This window comes from Anser cygnoides, chromosome 4 (genome assembly GCF_040182565.1).
Source record: "Anser cygnoides isolate HZ-2024a breed goose chromosome 4, Taihu_goose_T2T_genome, whole genome shotgun sequence".
Taxonomy (NCBI): Eukaryota; Metazoa; Chordata; class Aves; order Anseriformes; family Anatidae; genus Anser; species Anser cygnoides.
In genome coordinates, this window is record NC_089876.1 from 50,176,484 (window position 1) to 50,201,724 (window position 25,241).

Genomic DNA, 25,241 nt, shown 5'->3' on the forward strand with positions numbered 1-25,241 from the left:
GACTGAAGAAGACAATTTTAGTGACAGAATGCATGGATAAAACTACAGAAATATTTCTTCTTATTGTACTTTAAGTACAAACTTGTTCAGGCAAGGTAAATTAGCCATAATTTACCTTGCTGTGTTATTACTACTTAACTTAGTTGCTTGTAAGTATAGGGAAAGCTTTTTTCAGTAATTAGCATTTTTATTTAATATCATTTAATGTAGTTCTATTGTGTCTTGAAATTTGAGCATGTAACTGAGTCCTGTTGTCTATACATAATAGTAATTAACACAATTTGGCAAACATTTGGTGATAATTTATCCTTACATAAAGATACTGTAAAATAGAGCCACTGTTAAGAATCTAATCTATTGAGCCTTACACAGTGTTAGGGAAAAAAAAGAAATACAAGACAACAATCAAACAGTCCCTTCCCCAGTCAAAACTATCATGAGATAAGAATGAGGCCCTGTGTATTCAGTTTTGGCACACTGATAGAAGCACACTGTATGTTGAGACTATACTGTGCTTCCCACTGTAATGCTTTACTTCGAGTGTATGTATTTGTCAAATGTAAAACACTAGTTTAAAAAAAAAAGTGTTTTTTTTTTTTTTCAAATTTTAAGCTAGGGGAATAATATTAAAATTTTGGTTTTCAACTTTTATTTATATTTGGGTATTTTTCTACTAGAAGTGCTAGTTTGTCTGCACGTTGGAGAAAGGACCTTACGTTTGGCAGAGAGGCAAGGCTTTGCTTCAGGGAAATGCTCACTGTTCCTGTGAAAATCTGACTGCTATGTACACTGGAAAGCTGCAGCTAATATTGTTCAGCACAGACCTGCTAGACCTTCAGATCTATAATACCATCTTTAGACTTATTTTGTTTGTCCTCCATGGATAATCCCCATAGCCTCTAAAAGCATGAGCAACCACAGTTGCTGGTATCAGGTCTGGAAACAGAGCAGCTCTTGTTCTGCCATCTCAAGAGCCAACCCTTTCTGTCATCGGTCAGCCCTTACAGAACCGCTGATTGGTTCACATGCAGGAAAGGCAAAAATTGGAATAGCTTGGGAGGAGCAAAGGATAAGTAAGTGGGGAACACAGGACCCGGAAGATTTTGTCTGTCTGGTTTAGGGGCTGGCAAAGGAGAGGGAAAGGGGTGAGAAAAACTTATGAAGCACCATCGGTAGCCAGTGATAGACTGGGACATTTGAGATCTAATCTTGCTTATGATTTTCCCTACAACTAGGGTACTTGACATAACTTAAACCGTTTTTTAGAGCTGCTCTCCTGGTTGAAATACGAGTAGGGGCATTCTTCTGGAAGTTACTGTTCAACTCTTTTCAGTGCAGTGTCTGCTGGGTGCAGCAAGAAGTCCCTACTTTGAAAGCAGCATTGATACTGAAGTATTTTAAAATATATGATGTGGTATGGCTTGCAACTTCCTGTTTTGCTTAAAAATTGTAGTTGTCCCAAATTTCACTAGACATCATCTGGGTCTTCCAATGTGATCCACATTTTTTTCATTTTCAACACAGATGTTTAACAGAAAGGAAGTTCATCTTCAGTTTTAAAGATGAAAATGTCTCAAATATGCCAGGAGTGCTACCCCTAGCCTACTTCCCTGTGGCTGGAAGCTGTAGTGCAGAAACTATGCTGTTATCTCCTTTTAGAAATCTAATCTCTCTAGGACTTCTATAGTAGTTGATTAGATTGGTCGTGAATTTCAGCAAGTCTTCTGAATTCATTTGTTTTTCAGGACAAAAGGGAACCCGCTTGGAAACTGCATAAACACAATAAACCATACAGCTCCCATGAGGGTAGCAGAGTTTGCTTTTGGATGCTTTGTCGCAGATCTTTAGCATAAGAGGTTTAGGTTTTGTGCAGAGGCCAAGAACTGACAGTGGCTAGCTGTGTGATTAAAATTTATATGAGATTCTGTTCTAAGCTCCAGTTCTTGAAATGTTCATTTTTTTTTTCCCTATTGACTTGGTTCCCCAGCAGAAGAAATATACCTGTATTTTTGAGAACATCGAGTGGAGCAACCATTTTTGATTAAGGAGCTTTTTGAAAATTGCATGAATCAATCTTAATTCTAAAGGTCAAAAATATTCTACTTTGTCAGGACAAGTGCTGCTGATGTTCCAGGTCAAATCACATCTAAAGATCAAATTTCAGTGGGAGTATATATTTAAAAGGAAAAAAAAAAGAAAGAAAAAAAAAAGAAATAGAAAAAGAAAGGCTCTTGTTTTGTGGCTTTACTGTTCAGGAATATTAATTGATAGTATCATTTTTTTTCCTTCCCTAACAAACTGTAAAATACCAGCTAACATTCTTCTGAACTTGATAATTATAGTTGAATGGGGGAGCTAGGGGATGAAGAGAAGGGAGGAGGTGTAAACCAAAAGATTGAATGTAAGGAAGAGAATTACATGTATTTGCTGTTAAGACCTCTTTCCTGCTTCTCACAATAGCTCCTTTTTCCTGCCTCTGTAAACATACAATAACTCTTTTACACGGGCAAATGCCTAATGAAGTTAATGGTGGCTTATCTCAACTACTGTGAGTTTCAAGAGCCAATAAAAAAAAAAAGGAAGCTTTGTAATCGTGTGCTTGAAGAATTAAGCAGATTTGGAAATGTATGTGGACAGGAAATTGTTGTTACAAATCAGAAATTGATCTAATTTAGTGCTTCATACCTGTGTGTGCTCTATTCCCTGCTCAAACAACTTTGGTACAGCCAGCGTTAATTTTCTAACTTTTAGTAATCTATATGAAATACAACCCTTAAGCAATTTTTATACTTCATTCTCTCCTCATGGTAAATGGTTGCATAACAGTGAAGTTTGGGTATATAGTATTTAGGATCCTGATGGAAGCTTAGAGAAGCTTTAAGAAGCAGTATTTTTAAAGGACTTAGCAATAGTGTTGATCTGGGCTTTCTTGGGAAATACTTAAATTATTGATTAATTTTCAGGTTACACGGGTAGTATTGTTGTGGGTGAACAATCACTTCAATGATTTTGAAGGAGATCCTGCTATGACTCGATTTCTGGAAGAATTTGAGAACAATTTGGAGAGGGAGGTAAGAATGATTTTTTCTGACAGTTTTAGATAGTGGGGAGCAGTCTATTACATATAACTCATTATGCTTCTCTTTTTTATAGAAAATGGGTGGACATTTGAGGCTGTTAAATATTGCTTGTGCTGCTAAAGCGAAACGAAGACTGATAACCTTAACAAAACCATCTCGAGAAGCCCCTTTGCCTTTTATCTTGCTGGGAGGGTCAGAAAAGGGATTTGGCATCTTTGTTGACAGTGTCGATTTTGGTAGCAAAGCTACAGAAGCAGGCTTGAAACGTGGAGACCAGGTATGTAATTTTAAAATGTTTTATTTTTCCACTTTTTTCCCCCCCTTTCTCTTCACTAAATAAAAATAACTACCTCTTTTTATTTTTAGATACTGGAAGTGAATGGTCAAAACTTTGAAAACATTCAGCTGTCAAAAGCCATGGAAATCCTTAGAAATAACACTCATCTGTCTATCACTGTGAAAACCAATTTATTTGGTAAGTTGGTGTGCACTTCGTGCTAACTTGTGTTCTAATTTAGATGGAATTTTTAATTTTGTACATAAAACATTTGAAAATGACTTAAAATGATTGTTTGAAATACTTCGGAGGTGGGAAGAATAGGAAAAGGAGGTTTGCAGCTTCTAAAGAGTCAGAGTTCAAAATCGTAGAGAAAAAATTTCAAATAACATCCTATATGAAGTCACTTGACTCTCACAAGTGCATATTTTTGGATTAAGAGGAACTGCAGTAACCATTTAGCTTGCAGTTATAAAACATGTCCATATGTGTAACAGTCCTTCCTCTAGAAAGAAGCCTTTTTTGGAAGTTCAGTTGTTTGGTGATTTTAATGTGTCAATGGCGTATGCTCATACTTTTTCAGTCTGTGCCTTGTGAGTGTAACAAGGTTAATAAAAACTTTCCGACCAGCTAGGTGATGATAATCTCACTACCCTCCGAATCTTTTCTCTCTCTCTTACAAGTACTTACGAAGTCATGAAGGAGTCTTTAAGCAGCTCGGGAGCTCAGTTACCATCATAAGAAATAAACAATTTGTTTGTTTTATTTAATTTTTACCACTGGACACTTGGATTATTAACATAATTTTGTGATATGTTCCCGAAATACCTCTTTCAGGATGAGGTTCTTCATTGCAAATAAGTAGGACAGAATATTTCCACAGGATGTCACTGAATTAATTGATGGTTAAATATGCTTAGGTTATCTCCAAAAGACATTTGTCAAATCTATTTCCTGGGGACTTTTTTCCTGTGCAGTAAAGATTCTAATGTTTCATCTGTATGTGCTTGTTTAGCAGTTATGTACTTGTTTCTCTATGTATGTGTTCTTTGTAACTCTTGGTTTTTTTTAGTATCATGTGTTGCTTTAGTCTTAAAACTAAAAGTAATTTCTTCATAAATTTTGCTTTCTCAGTTTTTAATCTTGTTGCTTTGCTCCAAATACCGAAATCACGGTAGAGTATCAGAGCAGAACAGTTACTTCCTGTGCATTGCATGCAATATTCCTTATCAACAAATCCCCAAACCAGTTTCCTATTTCTTAACAGCATCTTCCCACCTATATTTAATTTCTCTCTAGCCCCCAAACTCCTTTTCTGTACAGTATGGTTATTGTTTCTCCTTTGCTCTTCTTTAACTCTCCATTATTTTTGGTTTTTAAGGTCTCTTAGTAATTTGTTGTGTACTTCTGGAGGAATGGATGATTGTTAAGGACAAAAAGAATACATACATATGAGTAAAAGCCTTGCTCTGAATACTTATTCTAAGCTGCTCGCCATTGTTCTCACTTTTTCTACAATTCTGTATTTTTAATCATCAGTTTCATAGAGAATACCAAAGAAACAATGATTTTGTTCTTTTTGTTTTGTTTTGTTTTCAAAGCAAATTGCTTTTGTATATTTAACATAGACTTATTCAGTAAGTGCCAGCTGGCTGACATTCATTTTATTTCTTAGCTTATCTTATCAAAACCCCTAGTATCCCCAACCTTATCCCTGAGTTGATTATTCTTTTTTTTTCTTACTCCTTCCCTGTCTTAATATGCGTCCCTGTTTTATGGTGGTTTTCCACTTATAATAAGGAGGGAGCTGTTGAGAATACAGAGGGCTTCTCTTCTTCCTAAAATGAAAATCATTCTCTCATTTCTTCAAAAACACATTATACTATTTCTGTACAAACAAGTTATTCTTTACAAAGATGTGTAAATAATTAAGTTCTTCCTTACCTCAACATCCAACACACAAGATTGTACACATATCACTAGTTCTTGGTATGTTCTCTACTAGACCCATTGCAGTGGCCTTGTTTTCTTTAGAAACATTCAAAAATACCCTTTCTTATTGCTTTCTGAAATTCAGGAGGCATTTGCGCATACCTTTTATGTAGCCTCCAGTATTAATCTTGTAGTCTGTCCTAGCACAGGTTCATTATCTTTGAGAAGTACATTCATCATTACAAACCAAATCATCAGATAATTTTCCCCATTTATCTATGAATACCTTTTCTATTTCTCCGAATGTCTGACTTGATCGCCAGATTGGTTTTGTTTGTATTTAAATATATTGTCACTTTTGTGAAGTGCAAAGTTGAAGAAGAACTGATTAACAAATTCATCAGTTGTGCCTGCCTCATAGATGACTCTTTGTTAGAGAGCTGTGGGAGACAACTGGGAGCGGTAATAAGTCCAGCCTTTTGAGGTTAGAATTTTGCTATACCCAGTCTGTTGGCCTTCTAAGACTTCAAGTTTTCTTGTACATATGGCAGGTGGACAAAACAGCCATATCAAACGTCCAAGATGTCTCTTAAGTATTCTCATAGTTTCTCATTTTTTGTTTGTTTTATGACTTTGTTAGTTTCCATTCTGATTTCTGACTTTTGATCCTGTTGCTAACTGTTGCCTGTCTGTGAGCTTTCATTGCTGGCCATCAGTTTAAAACCTTCCTTTACGGTGGTTAATTTTCTTATGTCATTTTTGTCTAGTGTACTCTTATGCATGCTACTAGTCTGCAGAAGTCTATGTCCTTAGACTGAAAAATCAAATTCCTTCTGCTGACGCCATCCAAGCAACCATGTGGTCATCTAGTGTATTTCTTTTCCAAGCTGGGCCAATTTCCTGATTATTACAGAAAAGTAGTGTCCTTTTTTAAAAAAATAAAATTGTCTTATCTCTAAATTCAGTTAATACGTGAATTAACAGAATGTGCTAAACATTTTTTTATAACAATTTATATTACACTGGTCAGGTGCACAGTCTTTTTTACATTTTTATTCTTCTTTCCACTCTTTTCTCTTGTGCAGTTTTTAAAGAACTTTTAACACGGTTGTCCGAGGAAAAAAGAAATGGTGCTCCCCACCTGCCTAAAATTGGTGATATTAAAAAGGCGAGCCGTTATTCTATCCCAGACCTTGCTGTTGATGTGGAGCAGGTAATAGGACTAGAAAAAGTAAATAAGAAAAGTAAAGCCAACACAGTTGGGGGAAGAAATAAATTAAAGAAGATACTTGACAAGACTCGAATCAGCATTCTGCCTCAGAAACCATACAAGTGAGTGTTTTTTTCTTAAATACTTGCATCGTGTTATGTTTTTAAAAACTTCTCATGATACTTAAAATTTGTTGCGATTCTTTAATTATTTTTGTTAGAAAACAAAAATTTATTTTGTTAAAGAATTGTTAATTCTTTAATTATTACAAAACACTTTTGTATCTTCTAAAATATACTGGAAAATGCTAGTCTGAATATTTGAATGACAATAGGCTGCTAACAATGCAATTTGTGACGTCAATAGGAATATATTTAATTCTTATACAGCAATGGCATAAATACTTCTTCTTGGTTTGTGTTTTCTTTTAAGATAACTATTAACTGGAAGTATCCTGGGCAGTTAATTTCATACTAACTCCGTAAGCAGTTTTGCTTGCAAATTGCTGGTAGAAGTAGTAAATCCAATCTATACGCATTCCAGTGGTCTATAAGAATGTATGCATGATGCCATAAAGGAGACTAAGGTTAAAATTCTAACTTGGGTTCTCCGACAGAATAAAGCTAAATCTGGTTTCTGATACCTTTTATTCTATGAACACCTTTTAGAAATGGGATTCTGATGAGGAACTCAGAAACAATGAGCTTTATATGATTTTATGGGAATCTGGTTCTTGTCCAAGACAGATGGCATCAATGGGAGGAACATGAAAATGGCAATGAATTGTAGAGGGTAGCCGATGTGTAATAAGTATTTTCTCTTGTATTTTCCTTTCCGGCATACCATTGGGGAACATCTATGTTATGTAAACTCATGAAAAAGACACCTATACTGAAAATCTAGGATTTTTTCCTGCTATCATTAAAAAAAAAAAAAGTTTATTAGGTATTCCCACTCAAAAAATTAATACTCTTCTGAAACTTATTAGCAACAGAATAAATAGGATGTTACTGACGTAAAGGTTTATGGATTGTAAACGATTATATACAAGTAATGAATCTTTCTCAAATTGATGCAGATGGGTTTCAGTAGAGGAGAATCTGTAAATCCTCATTTTATGCTGTTTGTCTTTACAACTTTCTTTTTGTTTCACGGGCCTTGTATGTTTGTTCCTGTGATGAGCCATGCATCGTCTTGGGTGTGATTTTTGCATTGTTCACCATTATTCATAGCTTTTGCATAAAATTCTCGTGTTGGTTTCACTTTTTTCTTTGATTCCTTTCATTTTTGTGCACTTTTTCTGTTCAGGGACCTCTTTGGGTAAGAGTTAGAAAAACAGTACACTTGACCTATTTTATTGTCCTTTCACTAGCTTTACTTTGTGCGTTTTATATATAGCAGTTTGTCTGCAAAGCTTGTTGACGTTCAGTTGTCTGTCTGCACAGTTTCTGCATAGAGATGTGTAGCTGTAGATTTGCCTGTTTGTGCTTTTCTTCCTGTTCTGTAGAAACTTCTGTCTCGTTCTTCCTAATACATGCAATACCATTCATTATTAAAGGACTTTACCTATTCTCACATTTTCAAAAAAAAAAATCAAAAAAAAAAATCAAGTGGGATGGAAAAGCTGATTTACTTATTAAAGTAGGTATTTAAAGACTTCATGAGTCAGCTGGCCAGCTTATGAGGTGAAACTGTCCACCTTTTCTTGAAGGTGAATGTTGCAGGTGTCTCAGTGTCTCTAGAACATATCTTAAAAAAAATAATAAAAAAAAAAATTTAAGCTAGTGAGCTAACTCTTAGAGTTTGTCAGCTTCGTGAGATCTTAAAGTAGTGACAAAGACAAATTCTGAGCAGGAGATAATGCCTTTCTTCAGTCTTGCTTTTTAGTCTGATAACGTCAAGAAACTCTCGAAGTTGAGCAAATAGCACCATTTCCTCTGGAGCTACTGTGAAATCTTCTCTCTGCCAGCTCTGAGGCATCTCTTGAAGTGTGCCTCTGGCCGCAGCCACTGCATAAGCTCTCTGGCTTCTGTACTTGTTGCCCCTTCAGATTCAGAAGGTTTTTGCTTCAAATAAGGATTAAATGTGGCTCCCACCTCCAGCTGTAGCAGAGCTCTGCCTGGCCCAGAGTGGAACATCCCAGATGAAGAGAGAGCCCCTCTCTCTCCTCTCTATTTGCAGCCCTTCAGTGGGATGCAGAGCATGCTTTATATTGAAGCAATTGGACACTTGCTATTCCACTATCCTTTCTATCACATTGTTATTCAGCAGGGAAGTAATTTCTTCATGCTATCTCCCTGCATGGCAAGTGTATACAGAAAGTAACAGAAATGCCTTTTTTTTTTAAAAAAAAAAAAAGCAATTTCCTTTGACCCACAAAATAAATTAGACTGTCCTCATCACTAGGCAAAATATCTTCATGGGGTGTGGAGTCTTCTAGTGCTGAAATTTTGGGGGTTAATTTCTGGTTTGCATAACTTGAAATCAGAGTCAGAGTGAGTTCTAAATTTTAAAAATAGAGTAAACTGAGTAACTACTTTCCAGTTAAATATATGGACACTTAGGGGAAAGCTAAGAACTTTAGAAACATTACTTTTTTTGAAATTTAAAACATGATGTTTGAATTTGTAGAAAAGTTCAACACCTAGCTCCTCAATGTCCTATAGCAGTCACTCTCCTTCTCTTGCTGATTATGAGCTTCCAAGCAATAAGCAGATTAATTCCTGCTATAGTAGGATGATAGCTCTGTCTCTGATCCATCTAGCACTACTGACCTTTGAGACTCTGCCTTTCACAATTTAATAGACAAAATCGTTCACTTTTATTACAGAATGCTTTATTTGCACCTGTTAGGCACTTTGGAGGGAATACCAGTAGCACCCACCTGTGGATATGTTCTGTAGCCTTCCAAGTCAGCTGGTGTCATTTCAGTTATATTTAGTGAAGAGGAACTCTGAGAAGGTGATACAGGGTAGGAAGGCTGAAATGGATGAGCTCAACAATCCTCCATTATCTGTCTGTTGAGAGATCTTAGGCTGCTCTATGGTTACAGTAACTCCCGAAATACAGTTGCAAATCCTGTTTGTGATGGGGTGGAAGATCTATGAGATTCAGTTGTCAGTGGCTTTGAGGGGACAGCAGTACTAGTCAAAGTTGGGATGATGCAGGAATGATGATGCATCTTTTGAATAAAGATCTTGGCCCTTGGGATAAAAATAATGAAAATATGACAAGTGTAGCAGCTCCTCAGAGCTTAGTGGTGAGCATGAGCATCTGCTGTCAGTGTGAGCAGGCAGGTCTGATCAAGGTGAGTGGACATTTGGGTGCTGTTGACAAATCTAGACAGCAAGCGCTGCTGTCTGCAGAATATTAACTTCTAAACAGCAATTCCTCAAAGCGTGGAAAATGTATTATAGAAACCCCCACGTGCCACTACTATGGCCCAAGCTCTGAATGTTTGTAAGTGCTGATTTTCTTTCTTTCTGGATGCAGTGACATTGGAATTGGCCAGTCTCAGGATGACAGCATTGTAGGACTGAGGCAAACGAAGCACATTCCTCCTGCTTTACCTGTCAGTGGAACCCTGTCATCCAGTAACCCTGATCTACTGCAGTCCCATCACCGCATCTTGGACTTCAATACAACTCCAGGTGAGGGGCTGTTCTACACCATAGAATTTACTTTTTTTAAAAAATTTATTTTTCTTGGGTTTCCAGAGCTTGAAGTATATATGAAGTTTTTATTAACTGTACACTGTCACCCACAGATTAGCCGTGTATGAATTAGGATTTGTTACCTTGCTCCAATATGCTTTACCCAGATGCGTACAGATGAATGTTCTTGAAGTGTGTTGTACACAGAATGCCTCTTACTGTCTTACTCTTGGCCAGTGAAAATTTTTTTTTGCTTTGTATTTTATAGTCTGCCCTGATAGAACAGTTTTTACAAAGACTGCAGTATTTTGAAACAACATGGGAGATCATAAGCTTAGATTAAATTGAAAGGACATTGGACACGTTGTTTGTTTCAGTCTTTTTCTGAACAGGCTTCTTAACTTCTTATACAATCTTGTACTACATCTGTAAAGGACAGCGTTTTCAAGTTGCCTTTTAGTTGCCCTTCCCCTTCTCTAGAAGAGTCTAGAGCTATATGCTGAATGCTTTGTATATAAAGTGATTTAAAATCCATTCTGAAATACTAAAAAACAAACAACAACAAAACAAAAAATCAACCACTGTATTTAGCAGAGAGGAACAAAGTATTGGTTGGGAGAGGAGCGAGAGTGAAAAAGGAGGAGAATGAGAACCTTGAGAGCTTTATCATATCAGAAGCGTTTAGCTGGCTATCCTGGAGGGGGAGGGATTTGGGCTCTTAATCTGCCTGCAAGAAGGTTCTTAACATGAAACCTTCTCTGTGTCAGGTATCCAAATTTTTGTTGTTAAAAGGTAGCTGCTGGAGAAGGACCTAGTGACGATAGCTGTGCAGACACTTGGTAGTTTTAGTCTAATACTTAAGAGTATTTCTCAAAAACAGAACCAACAATTCAGTGCCTTCCGAAGTCTGAGGGATTTCAAACCTTACCTAAAATGACAGTGCTTAAATATCAGTTTACGTACTATCCAAGTTGGTACAGTTTTTACTCTTGAAACTGCAATACTGAGCATCGCTTCATCTCATTTGGGGGGAGCACTAGAGAAGAAGACTACAAGAAAGTGGTGTGTGGTTTTTGTTTCATTTTTGTTTTGTTCCGGTGTCTAAGGTTGCTTCTGGGAGAGTGGGAAGATTAGTTGTGAGATTAAAAATATATAACAGTTTCCAACACTGAAGATATTTCAGTAAGTGCGTGACTATTTAGTCAGCACTTTATCTATAAATGGGTGGAAAGTCAGTTCTCCAGCTTGCCACTTACCTAGACCGGACATTCTCATATAATGTGCTGAATACAGCAAATGGCTCACTACTAGAGCTATGGGGAGTGTTTTCTCAGGATTCAAGCAAATCCCATTTATCAAGAAGAAAAGCCATTGCAGTTCTGAATATCCTTCAGTTGCAGATGGAGTTCAGAGAATTTTAATAAATAAATGATGTTTTACTGTTTGGCTTTTGCTTTGGGGAAGCAAGATAGAAAATGATGTAATGCCCCTGCTTCACTATTACCGCAGCTTTTGCATTGTCTTTATAGAAAATGTAGTAAGTAATTACTTCTTTTTTTTCTTAAAACGCACACACATGTCCATGCACTGAATATTTTTAAAGGACTTTGTAAGTGTAATTTTTTTTTTCCTGGCTGGGAAGCCGGGGGGTGGGGAAAGAGGAGTATGCAATCAAAAACATATACCTTAAGGGCTTTAGGGATGGTTGCAAGAGTTGAATTATACCACTGTATGCTTAAAGACAGAGAAAAAAATTAAAGCCTACAATTTTAATTTCTTTTATTATGTTAGCATAAATTAAAGCTGCAGATGGAGGCAGCTTGTGCTAAATTGAATGCACTGGAGAAGAAAGAGAATAGTAGTAGAGTGGCCGTCCTTTGAGGCTTTGGGGGATATCCCTCAGGACAGAGAATAAAACAACTTGTTTTAGAAGGATAGTCTTTGAGGAGGAAATAAGAACACTTTTTTTAGCTTGAAATCTGCAGGGAGTCATTTTAGTTTCTCTTCCAATTTGCACTGGCTTTTTCGAATATACTTGTAAAGTTTTATTTTTTAATGTTCAAACAGTCAATAATACTTTGATTTCTCTTCTCTGTTTGATTGTAAGTCAAAATAATATAGTAATGATGAGCTGTCAGTTATTGTTACTTTTTTCACCCCATACAAGCTATGTAAGTGACTAGATTCCTATCATAAAACATTGCTCTCTTCGTTCCAGTTTCCTTTTTTGAAAAGGAGTGAAGTGGATGATTACAATTCTCTTCAAGTGCTGATTTATTTAAAAAACCATTGTACTGAATAACTTGCTGACATTGCTATGTCTGTAGTAATTTCTGTTGCTTGTAAACTTCTCTGTATTCTGTGTAGTGCTTTTGCTACCAGCTCTGCTAGGTTTGCATCCTGAGAAATTTGATGGTAATATACAGTAGAAGGATGATGGTACTCTGTTTTTCTCTACATTTCTTCATATTAACCTGCTCTGCTGGATCACTGAAGTTATTTTCTCTTTGCACAAAATACTTGCTGTTTGTGAGTATTAAGTGAGTTCCCACCTTAGTATTGTGTACAGAAGTTTCCCATCTTTACATCATTCCTTTGAGTGGCAAGTATTTCTGTAATGGCAAGACTTAACAGGATCTAGAGAGCATGCTCTTTTTAGTAGCTTCTTCGAATGGCTGCATCTTTGGCATCTGCCTTTCCCACAATGTCAAAAAATGTAGAAATGATTTCAGGCTCTACTCTGTATTCTTCTTCAGGTAATCAAAATTGGTTTAAAACAAATAAGTATAGATTTTACTCAAGTACTTGGAAATGGCTAAACATTGGCCTACACTGATGCATGTTGTGTGTAAATTATAATATAATCACTCAGTTTTAATGTGCATGAATGTTAGTGTTTCTCAAGTTGCAAACATACTCATGTGAGCTTAAAAGTTATGGGCGTAATGTAATTTGTAAACTGAAATGTTTAAGCATAAGTGGCCCTTGTGGCATGTAAGCCAAGTCATGTGAGAGAGGTTTATCTTACTGCTTTCCAAATGATGATGTTGAAGACATGGAGCAGTAGAAGGATGACATTTTTGCTTCTTTTGTCACAAGATTTCTGTTCCTGAATAGATCTTTTTGTAGTAACTTAAAACATGTTACCACACGTTATGCACATTCAGGTCTCTTTATCATAAGCTGTCAAATAAGATTGTGGTTGTATCAAAGTGAATGTTTTCATCTAGCAGCTGTTATTTTTTCAGTATCTTTAAAAATAGTTATCACTTCTGGCTGTAGATTCAGAAGGCTTTCTATTGTTTTCTATTTTTTTGTTCATATGACCTTTATGATCTTTATAAATAAATGTTAATCAAAGAAAGAACAGATGACCAGATATTATGCCAAAACCAAGAAAAGGTTATTTGTAATAAAGGGAAGAAATTAAAATAAATAAATAGAAAGTACTTTATCTTGTCAGTTAAAAGTTTTAAAAATAAAGTCCACTGGTGGACAGCAGTACTATTTTAGCTCTTTGTTTTCTCTTTATAATACCATGATAATCAAGAAACTTCAGCTGATAATGCATCTAGACTTCAAACCATTAACAAGATTATGGAGATAGCAAATACAACATTTGCTGTTAGGCTGATGATTTTCTAGGTTTCCTAAAAACAGCTGCCTTGTAGGTGTTCACTGTAGGGTTTGTCATCAAACATTTGAAACAGTATTTGGAACTCAAATATTTAGAAAATTTTTCTGTCTCCGAAAGCTTGCTCTCTGTGCCAATATTTTAGCAATTAAGAGCTAAAACTATCTATTACATTTAATATTATCAGTTAAACATATCAAGGATTGTCTATTTTGGTAGTTAAATACTTGGATGCATTAATGCTACTGCAGCTTATTTATGTATACAGCTGGCCGTTACACCCACGTCTTCCAGCTATTTGTATCGGTAATTTCTTCCCTTTGTGTGTGGCACTGTAGCTGAGTGTCAGACTTGTAGCTAAGTGTCTTAAAAGCATCCTTAAGAAGACTGACACTCCTATCACTTAATTTGATCATATGTCAGTGCACAGGGTAGTGTTGTGATTGTCCTTGATTTTTCTCAGGCTTGAATGAAACTTACCAGCACTGAACACCTGCGAAAATTGGGCTGCATATTAGCTTATCTGTCCATACTTTGCAAATGTTTACATATTTTCATAGTTTGTTCCACTGATAGCCTAATTTCTTCTTCTTAACCTGGTAGCTTATAGAACTAGTCTTTCATTTCAAAACAACACACAGACAACAACAACAACAAAGTATTCTATTAGAATGGGAGAGGTGAAACAGTGATACTGAAATAAAGAGTAATAATTTATAATTTGATTCAATGTGACCAATATTTTTGCTTGTTCTTATACCGTTAATTTTTTTCTGCATTACTGAATTGCATACCTTGTATGTAATTGTTTTTCAGACTTACCAGATCAAGTTCTGAGGGTTTTCAAGGCAGATCAGCAAAGTCGCTACATCATGATCAGTAAGGACACAACAGCAAAAGAAGTGGTCATCCAAGCCATCAGGGAATTTGCTCTCACTGCAACCCCTGATGCATATTCACTATGTGAAGTCTCTGTCACACCTGAGGGTGTAATCAAACAAAGGAGGCTTCCTGATCAGTTATCCAAGCTTGCTGACAGGATACAGCTAAGTGGCAGGTGAGATTAGACACTGTGAGCTAAAGTTGACTATGCCAGTTTATTAAATTATGTTAATAGGAGCATTATTATTTATTAAAAATGTTAATAGGAGCATTATTTCATTACTGAAATTCTGTTTCTTTACAAGAAATCACCTCTTATGCTTCTAATTAATATCTAAGTGTCTTGAAATTCAATTTATTCTATGATGCCAACTGGTCGTTAATTTTCACTAGTATTTGAGTATATTCGATCAAGTCTGTTTTGGAATTTTGTTTTTATAGGTATTACCTGAAGAACAACATGGAAACAGAAACCCTTTGTTCAGATGAAGATGCTCAAGAGTTACTAAGAGAGAGTCAAATTTCCCTACTGCAGCTCAGTACTGTTGAGGTGGCTACTCAGCTCTCCATGAGAAACTTTGAGCTATTCCGTAACATTGAACCCACAGAATACATAGATGACTTGTTTAAACTGAAATCAAAAACAGGTTGCACTAATCTAAAAAAGTTTGAAGAAGTAATAAATCAAGAAACATTCTGGGTAGCTTCTGAGATTCTAAGAGAAACCAACCAGCTGAAAAGGATGAAAATCATCAAGCATTTCATTAAGATAGCACTACACTGCAGAGAATGCAAGAACTTCAACTCGATGTTTGCTATCATTAGGTATTGCACCTTAATAGTTGTAATTCTGAATAAATTCTAAATAAAAAACAAAGCTTTATTTATGTCAGTTTTTAAAAAATGTATTAAACAGAGTAAACTAATTCATACTGCTAACCTCAGCACTTGACAATGCAATAAGGAAAGTGTTTTCCAGAAATCTGAACTTGACATGGAAATGTTTGCTAAAATATTATTAGGAATGCTACTGATTTTGTACTTACTGCTCAAGACAGTGAGGCTAGAGGCACTGTCAACATGACAGTAGAGAAGCTACTACACTTACCTAAAAACAAAGACCAAAAAAAATCAGGTATATGAAGAAGAATGATAACGTTATCATAAATGAATGGGTTATTTTCCAAAAGGAAGCTCGTTTTATAGTTCCCAGTATCTTGAATTCATTGAGACATGATATGTTAACTGTGGTTTTCTTTGTATCAGCAGTTTCTTGGATGAAACTCTGATAATAGTCAATAACGGATCACAATGCTACATGATAAGCTGCAAATAAAGATCTTTTAATAAGAACAAAAAAGTACTGAAAATCTCAAACAGAAACCTTTCTTAGTAGTACTGTAGTAAAATTAAAAAAAGCAGGAAATTCTAATGTTTGTGGTTTTATGCATTTGTAAAACGTTCTCCTTTCCTTTGGAGTCTCCCAGGTTATGCAGGAAAAAGAAACCTAAAAAATTAAATACTGCCTCCTACGAAAAAGCTTGGGCAAGCTGCATTATAAATGACAATTTTATGAGTGTCTGGCAAAAGCCCATGCCACATTGAATCAACAGACTGACTGTGACATTTGTTCTGAAGATCATTGGGCTTGAATACTATCCAATGAAACATGGCAAACTCCAAAGTCAAGGATGCATTGTTAATAATCAGTCAGCATCTGCCAGACATAAAAATCTAAAGATTTAGCTCAGTTATTTCAGCAGGCGTCGGTAACAAATAAGCAGCCTGCCTACTAGCAAGAACTTGAATGAGGGAGAGGTTCTAGATAGCAAGCTTCTTGATAGTTAGAAATGAATAGCAAGACAGGCTAGCCGCTGTGTAATATACACCCTTTGCTGATGTCATTAAGGGAGGGGAAAACATTTCTGTAGCAGCTACAGCTTTAGAATAGCCTCATATACAGAGTCTGTTATAACAATTTGATCTAGATACAACAAAGTCAGATGGATTATTGCAGCAAGAAGTTGGGTCACTGTGCTATCACCATCTAAATAGGAAGTAGGTAGATTTTTTCTTTCTGCCAGTCTGAGGTACTTCTGTATTATGATATTGTTATCCAATTCAGATGCTATTCCAAAGTAGTTAGAATAAGTGCAGGTAATTAAATCTTGTAGAGAATTTCTACAAGTGTCACTTATATCTGCTTTTGATTACGTCATACAGATACCTTCAGTTTTTATAGCTTTTATAAAAATGAAATTAATTGCTCTGTAATACATGCTGGCAAAAGGAAGTTTTCAGTTGTTATTTTATTAACATTGCTATGCTATACTATTCTGGATAGTTGGTATTTTTCCCATACAAAATTTAACACGGCCTTTTCTAGGATTTATTTTTTTCTTTCTATTCCTCTTGAACTTCTTGTACTTTTTTTTGTTGTTTCAAGTGGCCTGAATTTGGCACCAGTTGCAAGGCTCCGAACTACTTGGGAAAAGCTTCCAAGCAAGTACGAAAAACTGTTTCAAGATCTACAGGACTTGTTTGATCCATCTAGGAATATGGCAAAATATCGTAATGTCCTTAACAGCCAAAACCTGCAGCCCCCTATTATTCCCTTGTTTCCTGTTATCAAAAAAGACCTTACATTCCTTCATGAAGGTAAAAGCAGAAGTACATCATCTTTTACTGGCTAAGGAGAACCAACTTTGCTACGTGATAAATGATGATCTTAATTGTTGTTGATTCTAGGAAACGATTCAAAAGTGGAGGGCTTGGTCAACTTTGAGAAGCTGAGAATGATTGCGAAGGAAATACGCCATGTTGGTCGCATGGCATCTGTTAACATGGATCCTGCTTTAATGTTTAGAACTAGGTAAGTTTGTTGTGTAAGGCAGAGCTTTTCTCAACTGAGGGAAAGCTAGGTGAAAAAGGTGCTTTTCAAATGCCCCTCTATGTACTTGGAAGAAAAATTATATTACTTATTTTCCTATCAGCAGGCCCTCGGTGGTAGTTCAGTGAGCTCTGTATGCGCAGAAAGTTTTTCAGTTTCATGGCTGGCCTCTACCTCTTTCGTGCTGAACTGAATTACTATGAGGAGTTTTTTTCTTGTTAACAAATTACTAAGATTGTGTATTGTATATATCAAAGCCAGTTCTAAAATTGGAGAAATCACTGAATTCTGTTTACGAATATATACATATAAATAAATGTTTTATATTATTTCTTAGCTGATAGTTATTTTATATATATATATATAAAATAATAATAATAAGAACTTCCAACACTGGGAGGGAGAGGAAAACACTCTCCTGAACACATGTATTAGTCTGTTTGAAATGTCAATGTGTGAAAGCCTTATTGTTTTGATTAAATAGAAATGGGACTGTATCTGAAATAGTTTAAGCTAGTGATGTTAGAAAATGTGGAGTGAATGATCTTTGGCTTCATGTTAGACCAGCCTATTGCATATTCTTTTTCTTAATTTGAACTAGAAGAGTTTATAATATCTGACTGCCCAAGTCAAGGCTCTTTTTAATGTTTGTGGGCTTCCAGAACTGCTTGTCCTTGGGTCTGGTCTTTTTCTTTCTGAGCTTGTGATCTTTCTCTGTCTCTTAAACCCATGCTTTACTCTTCCTGGCTCTCACTTGCAGGAAGAAGAAGTGGAGGAGTTTGGGGTAAGTGGTTGGAGACAACACACAGCCCTTATCATTTTCTTCCCTTATCATTTGCATTGTTTCCTACTTGCTATCTTTAATTTTCTGGTGCTTTGACATTTTTTCTTCCATTAACCCACTTTTTTTTTTTTTTAAACTGATGATATGTTTTAGGCCAGGATTGCTTTTGCTTTTGAGATTAAAACACAAAAACTAAAATATTTATAAGTGATTGTAGATATCAGTGGGATGTTCTCCCCCCCACACTTACAATTTCAACTGCCAAAGAAAATGACTTTCACTAAAAGGGAAAGTATAGAATTGCAAGTTTCCAACTGCTGAAAAATTGCTGTTGACTTTCTTATGCCTAATAAGCACTTAGCACAAGTACAAATGCTAAAACTCACAAATCTGCTAAACTAACTTTTTTCACATTACAATGTTGCCATTATTTTTACACTTAACAATTCAGGAACAATGCATAGCTTTCATATAGACATACATACATGAAAATGTGCATGACTTTTATTTCATCATGAACTAGCTGATCATTTTATTTACCAAAAAGCTATTTCAATGTATGAAGTTTCAAGGAAGTTTTATTCCATAAAGCTGGGCTATATGTTTTGTATATGGTCTGATTTTAGAAGTATTTAGGGAGCTTTCAAAATGCCTTCTGTTATACGTATTTAAATATGAACCTCAGCTACAGTCTTCTGTCAGCATTGCCTTGCTGCATGAGCTTTTCCTAATGCTCCAATCTTCTGAGTAACTGGCTTATGTGAGAGAACTAGCTTGAATGCTTTTCTCAGTGTGTGAAGTGATACTGCCTAGTTGGAGCAGAACAGGTTAAAATATTTACGTAATTTAAATAATGCCTGTAACCAAGTAAAAAGATTTCCTGATCCTCATCCTTCTATCTGTTATAGCTGTTTGACTTACTGGAATGAGGCATGTGAGCTTTGACCATAGACTGACATTCATGCAATCTTTTGCATGTTTCATGTTTGTTAAGTGATACTGTGTTTGGACTAAGTCATGCTTTTCCTTTCTTTCTCCCCCATTCCTTTACTCCAGGTCTCTCAGCCAGGGCAGTACGAATGCAGCCGTGCTGGATGTTGCACAAACGGGGGGTCATAAAAAGCGTGTCCGTCGTAGCTCTTTCCTTAATGCTAAAAAACTGTATGAAGATGCTCAGATGGCACGAAAAGTAAAGCAGTATCTCTCAAACTTGGATCTGGAAATGGATGAAGAGAGCCTCCAGACCCTATCTCTGCAGTGTGAGCCAGCCACCAACACATGTGAGCATTGACATTTGGTATGGTTTGTAAGGAGGCTGTTAAATATACTTCTGTTTCTTCTGCAAGGAAATCATTGGGAATGGTAACTAGACAACATTACCGCTGAAAATGATGTCTATGAGACATCATGAAGGACTGTACCTGGTGGCAGCTGGAAATCAGTTGCACTTTAATTTGAGAGAATACTGTATCTTATGTCCTTGCTTCAGGGTAGCAAAAAAATTGCTAATTATAATGTGATTATATACCCTAATTTTATAATAGCAATTATGCTTATCCTAAACAAATTGTCATCCTTATGATAGCTCAGCTTGACTTCTGGTCACATTTTTGATAACTACATCAGTAGTCATTGTGTAAGAGTTTTATTTTGAGAAAGTTACATATATTAAAATATGTACAATCTTTGATAAAGTACGTATTTTAAATGGAGTTAAATCTCCCCCTCTTTTCCTCCTCTTTGGTTCTCTCAAGATATATCTAAGATATATCTACATTCATTAATTCAGTATATGAGTACATTTTAATTATTAATTGGAGGGCTTTACATTTCTCAGGTTGAAACTCACACTATATTTGTAGCTAGTAGTCATTCTTTGCTTTCTCCCATTTCTTGCAAAGTGCCAAAGAATACAGGAGACAAGCGATCTGGAAAATCCGAAACATCACCGGTGGCTCCCAGGGCAGGAATCCAGCAGAAAGTGCAGCAGCAGCAGCAACATAAAGTAAACCAAGCATTGCAGGTCCCTGCTGTATCTCTTTATCCCTCTCGCAAGAAAGTGCCCGTCAAAGACCTCCCACCATTTGGTAAGTCAAACAAAGAAGCGTTTGGTTTAATTTGTTCATGTCAGAGAAGTACTTTTAATCAAATCAGATACAGACATTTATTTCTAGTAGTAGTGTATGCAAGTTATGCCAGTTTCATGCAGTGTATATGGAAAATTTTCTTCTTTGGAAATGGGAAGAAAGAAATCTGCTAGGGAAGCATCCTTCTGATTTAACTTCCAAATCTGTGTTCTAATGTATGCATGTAACATGTGAATCATTAAGAACTTCCTACATATCACTTAAATTACTTTTAAAAGCTTTTAATAAGTATAAATAGTATAACCAGCCCTTCCCTTTCCCTTACATGATGGTAATTTAACAAGAAATGAAGTCTGATTTTACCTTTTATTAATTTTACTTGTGCACTGCTTAGACTGTTGGAGAAGAGATTAGAAGCAGCAAAATGGGCAAGAAACAATTCAATCTTCATCTAGTTCTTCTTGATTTTTACCATTAAATTTTAATGTTAAAAGGACTTTGAAGCATTTTTGCTCGTGGTGGGAAAGTTTCTGAAAACTGACTGGGTTATGCTGATGAAAGATCTGTAAATTATTGATATTGTGATCCAACAGATCAAAGACAAAATCTGTGGAATGCTTTAAAATAACCTCTACCACAAAAATTTGCAAAACTGTCAGAGAAGCTCCATCTTCTCTTTTAAGACTATGCCAGGGAGGGGAAGAGAAAGGTAGTTGTTGCCTCAAAAAAGCAATTCTTTATGTCCTAGATCTTTACATCATACATCATCTTCAGGATGTTGTTACTCTTTAGTTTGCCAAAATAAGCTGGTGCAGAAATAGTTCTCTAAAGGGAGAAAGACAACTGCAGGATGGCCTTGTTTTGTAAGCCTAATCTTATTAATCTTTCTGGCTTTCTTTGCCCTTCTAGACTGCTTTGTGAATGGAAAAATTCGTACAATGTAAACCTTGACTAACCAGTGAGATTTGAGGGTCTTGTACGTTCTCACCATTTTAGTTCAAGTTTGCCAGTAACCACTACTATACGTATTCCTGATTTATAGATTGTATAGGCATTGCATTGTGAAACACCAACTCTGGATTATGTTTTCTGCCATAAAATATTTATTTTAGTTGGCCAAAATAAAACACGGATTTCACTAAAATGCAAAAATAAAGCACTATATTTGAACAGGAGTAGGTTTAAAATTTGTTTCATTTAAGCTGGTGTCAAAAACTCACAAATGATGAAAGGGGGAGGAGGAGAGGGGAAAGAATGTTTTTTTCCTATATGGTGTTCCCTCTATAAATGCATTGTGAAATGGGAAGATGTATTTATATTGGACTTAACATCTGTCTACATTCATTCTTACTTAAAGGCATTAACTCCCCCCAAGCTTTAAAGAAAATTCTTTCATTATCTGAAGAAGGAAGTCTGGACCGTCACAAGAAACAATCTGAAGACACAGTATCAAGTGCATCTTCACAGCTGTCTTCTCCTCCCACCTCACCCCAGAGTTCTCCAAGGAAAGGTACTAGACATGCAACATTTCTCATTCTGTTTCCTGAAGGTGATAGACTTTGGAAACTCCTGGGAGAGGTTTTTTATGATCAGGATGAATTACTAGTGCTCCTACTTGTGTCACATGTGGTCAGCAAGAGAGGAGGAGGTAGTGCACCAGTGTAGTAACTGAAAGTCCTGCTTGTTAGCAAATGGCAGGAAAGAAAGCCTGAACTGATACAGGGTGGTGGTGCATTAGGTCACTCTACAGCTGCTTCTGACAAAAATATTCCAATTGTCAGTGTCTTCTGCCAGTAGAATGCAAGTTGGCAGTAAATGCAAGTTGCTGTATCAAGATACTAACATTGAGTTCATTAACCTATTAAAAGAATTATTTATTGTGTTATGCATCTAGATGGGGTGTGAGCTATGGACGATAAGCAGGCTTCAGATATTTGGGATACAAATGACTAATAAATAACATTTTACAAGCTGCATAACTAATTATTCAAACAATGTGTATTTGTACTTGAGGAATGGTATTGCACATTGGAACTTTCTTGATTAAGTTCAGTTTTAATGATTTCACACAGTTATTTTAAAAATGAATTAAGGATGTTTAAAAAGGTTCTTTTTAACCTGTTTGCTTTTTCATTTTTCTTGTTCTGATAGTAAATCGAAGAAACAATTTTCTTTTTGTTTAAACAAGAAGTCAGTTGGGAAGTATCATAGCCTAGCTGTATTGCAGACAACTTCTAGTTTATTCTCTTTTCAGAAAATGATTAATGTTGAGTTTAAGTTATATAATACGTTATGTTAAAATACATATATTGGGATTCAGTCTCCATAATAAAAGTTCAGACTGCTAAAGAGATGAGTGTTTTGGAGACTTTCCTGTAGCAATAACTTTCCACAAACTGCACAGGGATGATAAGGATTTGAACCTTGTATATCACTTTATTTTACTTTCTTATCAAGTGGATAGCTAAACCCTTTACTTAACCTAGTAGGTGGCAGCACTTGTCAGCTGAGACCCTGTGGCTCCAGACTAATGGACTTAACCAGTTCCTTTTCTCTTGGAAGTGAGAGCAGTAACAACTAACAAGTCACCATAGGCCTTTGGGCTAGGTCCAATTGGATAAGACCTGAGATCTAAAAAGGGGAGAGATTAATATGGGAAGAAAATAAAAATAAATACGTATCCCAAATCTCTATTGAAATGATCTTTACTAAGGTCAGATGGAGGAGGATGTTACGTAGAGGAGAGTTAGGTTATCATCTTCCGTCCTTGTAAGATCTCAGCATGATTTCTCCCAAATGCTTTATCAGTAAAGAGTGAATTTAGGTAACTTTGGTCAGTGCTGTGCATTTCTTGAAAAAGGAATTGGGATTCTGTCTGTGGCTCATAGTGAGAAAAGATATTTTATTGTTCAAAAAAGCAAATCATAAATGTGATTTTAAATTTAAATCAAAAAAAAATCCTCAACTTGGTGGTGATATGAAGCTAATGGTATGTTCTTTCAGCAAATCTGGCAGCAGTAATTTCATATTCTCAGTGAGTGTGAATTGGGATAGATTACTTGAAGTCATCTGGACACTTAGTATAGACTAAAAGCAAAAATTGAAAACTGCAGTTGCTTGTAGATGTGTGCTGTTTAATGATGTTTAACTTTTAAGAGCATTCAGCACAAATTTTTCCAACACAAAAAGAACAGCTAAATTTGCCTAGGTGACATTTCATAGTTTGCAGATTTTATTGCAGTTTGGCAGTGTTAATGCTACCTCCAAATTACGGTATACTTTTGTTAATACATGATTATTGTCTTTTGGAATATTATTCATTAGCCAAGTACCACAAAGAAAGCTTGAAAACCTTGAATTATTTTTTTTTTAAAAACTTCATTGAAAAAACACTTCAGGCAAGGTACGTAATAAGCAGTCAGCCCAGGCATCTATGCTTCACGTTATATCTGTTGTTCATCTCTGAATTGTATTGTTGGGGAACATGTATGAAGTCTTCTGGATTACATTTAAGCGTTAATCTTGTCCAATGAACTTCTTCTGGTCCAGTCTTGGTGGCAGTGTTTAAATACAGGCTGTTTTTTCATCAGAAGTAAGATTTCATGATGTAGGAACACAAATGAAATGCATTTGAAAATATTTTTGGGGAGGAAAGTAGAGAGTAGAAGGTGAGCAGCTGGTTTCTAAATGAGTAATTCATATTTCCACAGTCTTAAACCTCTTATTAAGAAATAGAGCATACAATATTATAAAGTTAGGCTTCTTGTTTTTTTTGTCTCTTGCAGTGCTGCTTCTGTAAATAAAATCTTATACTTCTGATATACTTCTGATTTACTACTGCTACTGTAGTAAATATTGCCAGCTGCCTGGAGATAGCTGAGCAGGCTTCTAAGAGTCTGATTAACGTCATGTTCTCTTTGCAGGCTATACTTTGGCTCCCAGTGGCACAGTGGATAACTTTTCAGATTCTGGTCACAGCGAAATTTCTTCTAGATCCAGTATTGTCAGCAATTCCTCTTTTGACTCCATGCCAGTCTCCCTGCATGATGAGAGGAGACAGAGGCATTCTGTCAGCATTGTGGAGACAAATCTTGGTGTGGGAAGGATTGATAGAAGGATCATGATTGAACCTGATCAATACAGCTTAGGGTACGAACTTTATTCTTACTTTCATTATATTTGCATATAGTGTGTGTGTGTGGCATGTTTTTTTCTATATGTCTCTCTCAAATATTCTTTTCTAACCTGCTCTTAAATTCCGCAATTTAAATGCTGAATCTTGTGATAATGCTATTTTTTCTGACAAAAAAAATGTTTTGCCCTCCTGAGCCTGTTACGAGGTCTACAGCAGTAAGACCTAACTTCCAGTAGACCTTATCTGAGCGTTTAGTATTGCTGTAGACTGTCTTCTCATTGTGGCAGACTGGTATTCTAGTCTGTTTCGTTAGGTGAAGAATTAACTGAATTAGATGACAAATTATTGATACAATTATTCAGGGTTCAAGCTGAGAACAGAAATAGCTAGTAATTTTCCAGTCTGTTTTATAGAAAAGTGCAGATTTATCTAACTCAAACATTTTACCCTAAATCTCTCTACTAGTCAACAATAATTGGAAGCTAAAATTCACACTAGGCTGCTGGTTTTCTAGGTAATTTTCTAGGTAATTAAATTCTGTAATGGTGGGTAAGCTAGTGCTGTGGGGAGTTCTCTGAATCTCTGTGAGTGAGTCTTGGTCTGAAAATAATTGGAGCTCTGGCTCCGGTTTAGTCACCAGTTGTTTTTCTGAGCTGTTATTTGGAAGCTTCGGTTCT

General features: G+C 35.9%; 1 protein-coding gene across 7 annotated transcripts in view; it reads left to right on the plus strand.

Annotated features, from left to right (window-relative positions):
* The window catches only part of RAPGEF2 (Rap guanine nucleotide exchange factor 2), a 183,182-nt gene that overhangs the window by 150,333 nt on the left and 7,608 nt on the right, over positions 1-25,241 (plus strand). For 6 of the 7 annotated variants that reach the window (XM_048076135.2, XM_066996101.1, XM_066996102.1 and 3 more), the window contains 14 exons: positions 2,964-3,071; positions 3,154-3,357; positions 3,447-3,555; positions 6,375-6,621; positions 9,992-10,149; positions 14,603-14,843; positions 15,110-15,493; positions 17,115-17,326; positions 17,417-17,540; positions 18,319-18,342; positions 19,399-19,622; positions 20,244-20,429; positions 21,787-21,939; positions 24,353-24,578. In XM_048076135.2, the coding sequence (XP_047932092.2) occupies positions 2,964-3,071; positions 3,154-3,357; positions 3,447-3,555; positions 6,375-6,621; positions 9,992-10,149; positions 14,603-14,843; positions 15,110-15,493; positions 17,115-17,326; positions 17,417-17,540; positions 18,319-18,342; positions 19,399-19,622; positions 20,244-20,429; positions 21,787-21,939; positions 24,353-24,578 (2,600 nt within the window). The remainder of the gene's footprint in view (positions 1-2,963; positions 3,072-3,153; positions 3,358-3,446; positions 3,556-6,374; positions 6,622-9,991; positions 10,150-14,602; positions 14,844-15,109; positions 15,494-17,114; positions 17,327-17,416; positions 17,541-18,318; positions 18,343-19,398; positions 19,623-20,243; positions 20,430-21,786; positions 21,940-24,352; positions 24,579-25,241) is intronic. The other variant, XM_066996103.1, reaches the window with a different exon arrangement.